Source organism: Anser anser (genome assembly GCF_964211835.1).
Source record: "Anser anser genome assembly, chromosome: 21".
Taxonomy (NCBI): domain Eukaryota; kingdom Metazoa; phylum Chordata; class Aves; order Anseriformes; family Anatidae; genus Anser; species Anser anser.
In genome coordinates, this window is record NC_139742.1 from 10,900,196 (window position 1) to 10,910,006 (window position 9,811).

General features: G+C 62.7%; 1 protein-coding gene across 1 annotated transcript in view; it reads left to right on the forward strand.

The window, feature by feature from the left end:
• The window catches only part of LOC310884920 (carboxyl-terminal PDZ ligand of neuronal nitric oxide synthase protein-like), a 31,772-nt gene extending 24,375 nt beyond the window's left edge, over nt 1–7,397 (forward strand). Inside the window, exons 3-11 of the mRNA XM_083807477.1 lie at nt 3–95; nt 903–961; nt 1,560–1,668; nt 1,777–1,918; nt 2,271–2,431; nt 3,833–4,000; nt 4,285–4,450; nt 4,531–4,891; nt 5,410–7,397. Of these exons, the coding sequence (XP_083663603.1) occupies nt 3–95; nt 903–961; nt 1,560–1,668; nt 1,777–1,918; nt 2,271–2,431; nt 3,833–4,000; nt 4,285–4,450; nt 4,531–4,891; nt 5,410–5,899 (1,749 nt within the window). The 3' untranslated portion in view covers nt 5,900–7,397. The remainder of the gene's footprint in view (nt 1–2; nt 96–902; nt 962–1,559; nt 1,669–1,776; nt 1,919–2,270; nt 2,432–3,832; nt 4,001–4,284; nt 4,451–4,530; nt 4,892–5,409) is intronic.
• The last annotated feature ends 2,414 nt before the right edge of the window (nt 7,398–9,811 follow it).

Sequence of the window (9,811 nt, forward strand, 5' to 3'; positions counted from 1 at the left end):
AGTATGAATTCAAAGCCAAGAACATTAAGAAGAAGAAGGTGAGCATCATTGTGTCCGTGGACGGCGTGAAGGTGATCCTGCGCAAGAAGCAGAAGGTGAGGCTTCTCCAGCCCAGCGTGCCCGGGACATTGGCCTTGACCATGTCAGAGTGTTGCTGCTGCTCAGAGGAGCCAGACTTCTAACCAGAAGTGGCCTTTTCTTAAGAAACACCCAGAATTTTCACAAGGAAAAAAACCTCCATTTTTCACACACACAAAAAGAAATATGGTAGCAAAATCTCACTGAAAAAAAGAGTGGGAAAATTACACTGTGGGAGGAGGATTTTTTCTATCAAAAAATGTAAAGCTTTCAGGAAATGCAGTTTCTTTTCCTTGTTAATACCGGCAGGCTTCCTCCGCACTGCCTCGGCTGTGCACCTCTCAGCTCTCCGCGCTAGCTGAGCCCCGTGCCTGGGCTCGCACCCAAGGAGAGCCAGCAGCTGCCCCCGATCTCCCAAGCCCCCGCTCAGAGCCTTGTTCCCAAAAACGTGTTAATCTTCTGCATATTTGATGATATAAGTTAATCTATAAATTAATCTTCGGAACAGTTTTCAGCCCTGGAGGCTATGATCAGATGACCAGATATGATAAATGATTAAAGAAATCTATTTTAATCCAAGATACCGACCAAACGGCCACTGCTAACGCAGTCACAGAATCATTTCAGTTGGAAAAGACCCCTAAGAAAATCTGGTCCAACCTTTAAGCTGGCACTGCCCAGTCCACCACCATTAAACCAGTCCAGCTGTAGCCCCGATCTTGGCTTGGGGACAAACGTGCCTTTTTCCGTGGGTCCTGCCCATCGGCGTGGTGGAGTTTCAGTGCCTCTAATCCACCGTAACTGTGTTTCTGCCCTGCTTACAGCGCAAGGAGTGGACCTGGGACGAGAGCAAGATGGTGGTGATGCATGATCCCGTGTACAGGTACGTGCCGGGGGGGCACCCCAGGTGCTTTTATCCAGCCCTGGGGGGATGCAGAGCTGTCCTCCTGCTTGTTCCACCTCCGGGAGGGCTGGCTGTCAAAGCTCCGTGAAAAATTAACGAGGCCGCAAAATTACTGCTGGCGGAGAATCTTTTTCGTGCATTTTTGGGAGTGAGACAGACAGACTGAGCTGGCTTTGAAGCTGGCTCTGCACTGAGCAGGGGTCAGACGATGACCTGCAGAGATCCCTTCAACCTGAACTGCTCTCTGATGCTAACGCAGAGGACAGCTGCCTGTGGTCCCCTGCAGAGCACGGCTCGCTGGACGCTGTGAGCCTCTGAAGAAGGGCCTGATGCTGGGGCATGAGCTCTTAGAGGGAATTAACCCATACGGGATGCACTGATTGCCATAGCGCCTGCTCTGGGATCTCCAGGTACCTGGAGAAGAGAAGCACACCCGGAGGCATCTCCTGCTGCTCTGTGCCTGGCGGTGGCAGCACTCAGAAAACCCTGCAGGGCTCTGTCCGGGGGCTTTTCCAACACGTCTGTCTGGGGAAAGAGCTTCTTCTGCGTGTCTAATTCCCCCTGTGCCTTCCCCCAGAATCTTCTACGTGTCTCACGACTCGCAAGACCTGAAAATATTCAGTTACATCGCGAGGGACGGCGCCAACAACTCCTTCAGGTGCAACGTCTTCAAATCCAAGAAGAAGGTAGGACGCTGCGTCCGCGTCGGGCCCCGCGCCCCGCCTGCCGGGGGGTGGATGGGGCTGTGGGACCCCTGCCCAGGGCTGACGGGAGGGGGGGTCTCTGCTCCGCAGAGCCAGGCCATGCGCGTGGTGCGCACGGTGGGCCAGGCCTTCGAGGTGTGCCACAAGCTGAGCCTGCAGCACGCCCTGCAGAACGCCGACGGCCAGGCGGACGGCGCCAGCGACAAGTCGGCGGAGGAGCAGCCGCCCGAAGGTGACGTCCAGCTCCCCACGGGGTCCGGGTGGCAGGGATGTGTTGGGGTGGGGGGGGCTGCACAGTGACTTGTCCTCGTGGCCAGCTTTGCTGACAGTGAGAGCTTCGTGGCCCATCTGTCTGGGGCCACGGGGGATCCGGCCTTCCCACCTCCCCATCCTGGGAACACAGAGGCTGAGCCTCCTTTTCCAGCAGGGTGGTGGCCTGGCACGCCGCCTCGCTCCTGCCCCACCGCAGCACACAGGGACTTGAAGCAAGGCTTGGCTCCTTGGCTCTTCTTCCTGGGCTGTTGTGGGGCTGGCGGCCCCAGCTGGCGGCTGTGCTTGGTTCATTTTATCCGTCTCGTTTGAAGTGCACCAGATAAAGGGCTCCAAGATCACAGACGTGGACGAGGTTGGCCTCGACTCTGATGGCATCTGCGTGTCTGAGAGGGGACCAGGAGAGCTGCCTGCTGCCAGGGGTGAGCTCAGCGTGCTGAAACCTGGACAAGGCACCAAGGACAAGAACTGCCAGGTAAAAGTGCATGGGGCCAAGCTGGGGATGCTGCTGATGCCCTTCTGCTCACGATGTTTTGGGGAGGGGTCTTCTGTGCAGCCCCCACTGCAGCGCCCACCTTCCCAGTGCCCCGGGGCAGCTCAGCAGCCGAAGCATGCCTTGACCAGACAGAGCCCTGTGCCCCATGCCACGAGGCAGCTCGGGCTCGCAGAGCACTCGGAGCCAGCCAGGGCCGTCACCACCATGGGCGAAGCACCCCCGTCTCCCTGGGCAGGCCCACGGCAGGGCTGGCTGCTCAGCATCCAGCTGACCTGTGGCTAGGCTGCGTCCGAGAGCTTCCCCAACCCGTGAGAGTCCCCTGGTGCAGGGCAGAGCGCAGGAGGGTCCTGACTGAGTGCACTGACAGTATCACACAGCGCTGGGAAGGGAAAACGAGGCAGGGACCCCAGCAGCAGCAGCGCCCTGTTAACAGGGGGAGACTAAGAGGTGTCTTCAGCAAGGCGAGCATTTCCATGCCGTGCAGGTGGGTTTCTGGGCCCCAGGGCTGGTCTGCAGCGGTCGCTTGTCTGTGCTCTGGCAGTGACCCCAGCTCCCTGCTTCCCCCAGGCAGCAGCATCCCTCCGGGCAGCCCGGCCTCCGCAGCGAAGGCACCAAGGGGTGCGCTCGGTGCTGGCCGTGGGCACGCCGTAATGAATTAGCTGCTCTGCAGATCTGTTCAGCGAGCGTTTCCTGGCTGCCTTAATGGCATCATTTCATTTCACACAATTGTATCGCTTGCAGAGCCTGGCTGCAAACAGCTGCGATGAAACGCATTCAATTGGATTTATTTCCTTGGCTCAGAAGGCTGGGCTTTGCTCTGCTTTAACGTTTAGCTGTGGATCTGACCGCTGCTGCCCTGGTGCCACCACGCTGCCCAGGAGGAGGTGACACGGCCGTGGGGTCACCATCCCTGCGCTGCGCTGGCCGGGGCTCTGCAGGGCCCACGCTGGGATGCCGGGGGCTGGGGGTGCACAGCACAGCGTGGACACGAGGGCTGTTTCTGGCAGCTGCATAGCGAGCAGTGCCCAGCCTGGGTCTGGGCGGCGTGGGGAAGGCAGGGGGGGCTTTTGGGTGGCTGCCGGCCGCCCCCGTCCCAGCGCCCTGCCCTCCCTGCTCCGCGCTGCAGCCAGGCTCAGGCAGCCCTGAGGGACGCTGCTGCCTGGGGGAAGCAGGGAGCTGGGCTCGCTCCAAAATGTTCTCACACAGACACACAGCACCCAGGACTGCCCCCCTCAATGCTCCCGCCGTGCCAGGGCTGCGGGGACAGCTCTGTCCCCCCTAGGCAGTGCCGCGGGGCCCCAGCAAACTCCTGGGGAGCTGCTGTCTGAACCCCAGCCCGAGCTAACCAACCCTCCCCACCGGGTTTTTTCCCCATGCCAGGACCCCGAGAGCTGCTCCCTGTGCCCGGCCGGCTCCCAGCAGCTGCTCAGCCCCGGCAGCCCCTGCTCCTCGGCCTCCATCACGCCGCTGGCCTCCCAGCACTGCCTCCAGCTCCTCCAGCAGCAGCTCCTCCAGCAGCAGCAGCAGACGCAGGTGGCGGTGGCTCAGGTACGGGTCCTGCCGTCCCGGGGGGACACCCCGCAACCCCTCTCCTCGCCCTGCAGGACCGGGACGGGACCGAACGGTACCGGGCAGCCGCTCCCGGCCCGTGGGGGCCCCGAGGACCGGCAGAGGGCGCCCAAGCCCCGCGCAGAGCCGGGGGGTGCCCGGGGAGCTGGGCTGGGGGGGGGGGGGGAACCCGGGGATGCTCCGGGGAGGACCCGGGGATGCTCCGGGGGTGCCCGGGGATGCCCGGGGAGGCTCCGGCCCCGCAGCCCCGTCCCGCCCCGCAGGTGCAGCTGCTGAAGGACCAGCTGGCGGCGGAGACGGCGGCGCGCATCGAGGCGCAGGCCCGGGTGCGGCAGCTGCTGCTGACCAACCGCGACCTGCTGCAGCACGTCTCGCTGCTGGTGCGGCAGCTGAAGGCGCTGGAGAGCCGGGCACAGCGGCGGCAGCCGGGTGAGCGGGCGCGGGGACCGGGCGCTGCCGGCGGCGGGGGCGGCCGCGGCTCCTCGCTCACCCCCTCGGCTCTCTCCCAGTTGACCGCTCGCTGCAGAACCTGTCCCTGGCGCAGTCGCTGTCCCTCAACCTGAAGAACCACTACAGCCTGGACATCGCCCTGCCCTCCACCTCCACGCCCGCCAGCGTCCTGGGCAGCCCCGTGGGCCCCCGCTCGCTGTCGGCCCTGGGCGCTGGGGATTCCTACCTCAACCTGCTGGGCCTGGAGCGGGGCGGCCCCTGCTTCGGCAGCAAGGAGGGGGACGAGAGCCTGGCCGCCGCGCCGGAGGGGCAGGACGGGCTCGGCAGGCGCGTGGAGGGCTCCGAGGTCAGCGACGTGGCTCTGCTCAACGGGAGCGGGCGGCAGAAGGCAGAGGACGTGGACAGAGGGGACGAGGACAGGTGGGGCTCTGCTGCCTCCGCTCCCACCTGCCGGAGCGGGAGCACCGCGGTGCTTTCATCGCTAATCCAAAACGTAGCGCCACACGAATTAATATGAAGAAAATTAACTTTATCCCAGCCAAAAGCAGTACGACAGCACAGCGCCTGCAGCAGGGTGCTCACAGCTGCCCGGGGCACGGGGAGGGAGGGCTGTGCTCTTGGTGCCGTGGCTCAGGGGCAGGGACGGGCAGCACAGGGTCTGTGCACTGGCTGAGACCAGGAGGGCAGAGCTGGGGTGCGGAATCCACCGTCTCCACCCCTGGGGACAGGGATGAGGGTCACTGGTTGTCCAACTGGAGCGATGTGGTCAATGCCGCATCACTGCAGCACCCCAGCTCCAACGTACGCAGCAATGGGTTGCACTGAATCGAGCCACAAAAGGTGTCTGCCTTTTGGAGAGCCTGGGGCAGCCAGACCGAGCCATCTGCACAGGTGAGTAACTACTTGCCCGTCACCTCCTCTCTGCTCTTGCTTCCCAGGCAGCAGCAGCCCATTCCCAAGCTGAACCCACCGCCACCCATCCTACGCAAGAGGTCAAGCAAGACCTCCCCGAGCCTGGAAGTGGAGGCTAAGCCCGAGAGCACTGCCCACGTGAGCCTTCCCAGCCCCAGCGTCTCCAGCCTCACCAACATCACTGCCAGCTCCCTCACCCTCTTGGACTCCGAGGCAAGGACTCCTGCTTGGAGCGCTGCCGCCAGCACAGAGCCCGTCCCCTCCAGGACCTTCCAACGTGTTCTCAGCAAGGACAGGGCTGGGGAGAACGGGCACACGTCCCCACCCGCCAGCTGCCACGACCCGGCAGCCAGCGAGGTCCTGAGCAAGGACTTGGCTGTGCTGGTGAGCCCCACGGACAGCATACTGCCCTTCTCTCCTGTGGACGACACCTGCCTACACATCAGCTTCTCAGAAGATGAGCTGCTGGAACCGGAGCTGGACACTACGGTGGGGCCCAGCAGGGTCCCCTCTTAGTCAGACCACGGCATGTGGCAGCTGGCTGGAGGCAGTCCCAGCGGCTCCATCCACACCACTCCCCTGCCTGCGCTGGGGTTGGGGGCCCTCGCGCCCCAGCTGGGTGGCAGGTCCCTTCTCTGTCCCTGCCCGCTGCACCAGCTCACACTGCCCTCCCGCTGTCCCCTGTCCTTGTCTGCCTGTCCTGCCTCTGCTCGGGGTGCCACGTGGGTCCCTGCCTCTGGGGAGCTCTCGCTGCTGCTGTCCGGCAGGGGCACAGACCACGCTCACCACTACGTCGCTGCTGCCAACAGCCCGGGGCCACCCCAAACTTCCTGCAGCAGGGGTGCCTTCTGTGGCCCCAGTGCGGTGGGGTGGCCCGCGGGGGTCTTGGGAGGGTGCAAACAGTGCTGCTGGACACCAGGACATGCTGGATGCGGATAGCACTGGTTGGGCTCACCCTGAGGCGGTTGCCAGCCAGCCAGCGGTCACCGCACGGTGCTGTGCTCACCGTCACCCTGCCTGTCCCACCCCAGAAACATCCCCGGAGCTCCTGGGGAGGGGCACGGCAGGGCTGTAAATACTCGGACACGAGGCTCCTGCTGCTACCCCAGCCCATCAGAGTCCATCCACCCTAACACCGTGTGCCACCCCAGCGGGCGCTTTGCTGCCCCGACACCAGCCCTGTTCTGGGGACAGCAGCCTCACTTTCCTGCTGCCACGTCCCCGTGCGGCGATGCCACCGCTGCCTCCCTCCAAAGGTGCCTTTTCCTGCTGCCCGTGCGGGCTGGGGGCCATCCCACAGGAGGCCACTACGGGGTGATCGGGTGCAGGGGAGCCCGGGGAGCCCATTGCTGCGGCGGGTGCTGCCTGCACCTTGGGGTGTTGGAGGCAGCTGCTCCGTGTTTGAGCCACGCGTACCTCTGAGCAGGCGGGGGCTGCAGGCGGACGCTGCTTCGTCGTGTTGGGGCGTTACGGTACGGTTTGGGTTTGTTTGGGAAGTGTGAATGTCTGGGGATGAGTTTGCATACTGAAGGTTTAAGGAGGAAACCCAGCCCTGGGGGAACACCCGAGGACGCCGGGTGCTGCCGCACGTCCCCCAGCAGCACGGGAGCTGGGGTGGGTTTTGGGGAGGGAGCCCAGGATGCGATATTCATGTGGGTGTCTGCGAGAGGGGCTTTGGGAAGGTGCTGGAGGGTCGAGGTGGGGAAGTGTCTGGAGATGGAGAATCGGAGCAGCTCTGCCCCAGTCCCAGTGCAGCAGGAGGGGGTGGTGGGACCCCAGGGCCCCCCAACTGCACAGCACCGCGGGGCCCAGCACTGGCCAGGAGCTGCCGAGCGGGAGCTGACAGCAGAGGGCCCTTGGCACCGCCGCGGTGGGAGCTGCGGGCTGGCGGAGCTGCGGTCGGGCTGCGCGTTAGCGTGGTAGAGGCAGAGCGACCGCTCCTTAGGAGATAACGTACACTGCGGTTTGGTAACTGACTTTTAAAGAAAATAAACGTCTCGGATTTGCAGAGCCAGTGCTGTGGTCCCTGCCCCGCTCGCGGGAAGCGTCTCGCCGCCCAGCTATGTCAGTGCCCTGGGGGTGCCCTGTCAGCACCAGGCTGGGGCTGTGAAGTTTTCCTGGGGCAGGGAGATCCCAGCTGGAAGCCAGGGCAGCCCCTGGCCTCCAGCCTGCTCCCCTGCCAGCCCCAGCCGCCCCCCTCACCATGCCAGCGAGGATAACAGGAGGCCTCGTGTCCCCACAGGTGCTGCCACGTGGGGGACAGGTTCCTCATCAGGGACAGGGCCCATTTCCAGAGCAAACCCCGCAAGCACACGGTGCCTGCACCGCACCCGCTGCTGCCACCCACCGCAGCCCCCACACCCCTTGGGGCTCCCAGCTGGGACGGGGCAGCCCCAGCTCCCTCTGCCCTTCCACACCCTGGTTCCTGCTCCCAAACTAAATCCTGGCCCCAAACCAAGCCCAGCCCAACTGCACAGGGAGAGAGAGCCCTGGGGGAGGCGAAGCCCAGCCCTGCAGGGTGTGACCCAGGTGGGGACAGGGACCCCAAACACCATGCCCCCAGGCCACCCGCAGTGCCCAGGCCCCCGGAGGGGCTGCAGCCAGCAGCAGAATGGGCCCGGGACGAAGGCGTCCTCGGGGGCTTGGCCGAAGGGCGGGATGGAAACGCAGCCTCCGCAGAGACATCTGCCTGGCGGGGCCGCGCGGGGAGGGGGCACGTCCAACCCCACGTTTTATTATGCTTCCTTCATGGGAAGAAACTTTTTCCTTTGCTGTCTGGTAAGCTGCTAGCAATCATCAGGCAGGCAGGTGGTAAAGATTCATATCCATCAAACAATGCCATTTAGTTTGTAACCTGTGACTAAATCTGGTGTTAGCTTTAATTTCAGAGTCTGCTTTAGGGCTCGCTTGTTAATCTCTATGCAAAGCAGATGAAATGAATATGCAGCATTTTGGATGTAATTGTACGGCTTCAATTCAGCACTATAATTTTCCAAACAGGATCTTGCAATCAAGCTTCTATTCATTAGTGTATAAACAATTTAGTTTCTCAGCTCTCCAGTATGCCAATCATTTCAATGGAGTGAGCATCTCTGACAAAAAGAGGAGGAAAGTTTCCTTTGTGTAACAGAGGTAAAAGTTGCTCCATACTTCAGGCAATTCCCGCCCGGCTTACCCAGGCCATTTCTGCCGAGGCGGCCGCATCCCGATGCCCCACAGCACCGCCACCAAACGCTGCCCGGGGGCAATGCTGCGGTGGCTCCAGCTTCTCCCAGCCAGCGCAACCCTGAGCACCGCTGGTTCTGCCGGCGAGACCCCAGAAGGTGAGCAGGGACCCCGCAGGATCCCTCCTCCCAGGAAGGTGCTGCTGCACAGCACTTCCCACACCCCTGGGCTGCGGCTGGGCATCGTGGTGCTCTCCCCGCAGCTCTCCCCGCGGCTCTGCTCCCTCGCCAACGTGCCCGGGATGTGGCCGTGTCCCCGTCCCTCGAAGGAGAGGTGGGACCAGCCCCGAGCCTCGACAAAGGGAAGCACCGTCGGCAGAGACGCTTCGCGCGGTCTCGGTTTCCAAATGAATATCGACAGCGCTAATTACAGGCCGCCATGCAGACAGCTTATTAGCTTGTCACAAAAAGACGGTATTGAACTCAAAGCCCGCGGTATTCACGGAGCGCAGCAAGACGCTCCCCAGACAGCACAGCGAACCAGGCAGGCGAACAACCTCCAGCAAAACTAATTACTTCCTGATTGTCTACGGCCACCCACTGGGTATAATAGTATAGACTAAATTTGGCATATACATAACTAAGCACTCGGCACCAATTTGGCGTACAATAATCATCCTCTGTGTTGCATAATTAAAATCTGATCACTTGGAATAATTATTTCATATTCCCGGCACTGGGTGAGGACTGCACGGTGCGGCGCGGTGGGGGCGCGGGAGCCTGGCGGGCAGGGATGGGATGGCGGCAGCAGGGCCCCGCAGAGGCTGCCTGCTCCCATGGTGGTGCCCAGCTCATGGGTGCCATGGAGCCACTTTCGTGCTGCCCCTGCCCGGAGCCCGCTCGGGACAGGTCCGTCCCCGTGTCCCCACAGCGGCCGTGCATCGCATTGACCTCCTGCAAGCAGGCTGCTGACCCCCCCGCCTGCCTGGCCGGGACGCTCGCCGCCTGGTCCTATTGTCATCGCACGTCTGCTAAAGGCGTTTGGAAAGACAGGGCAATAAAAAATAAAATAAAACGGAACGTGTGTGTCTAATCCATTAACTTCCTCTCGCGGGCTCCCCGGGGACCCGGTGAGGAGGAGAAAGAATACGTGGATATTGCACGCGCCCTGGCATTTTGTCCCCGGGCCAGCCCCGCCGCTGGCCGCTGCCACGGCTTGCGCCATCCCGGGCTCATAAATCAGCGCGGGCGACAGCGTTTCACA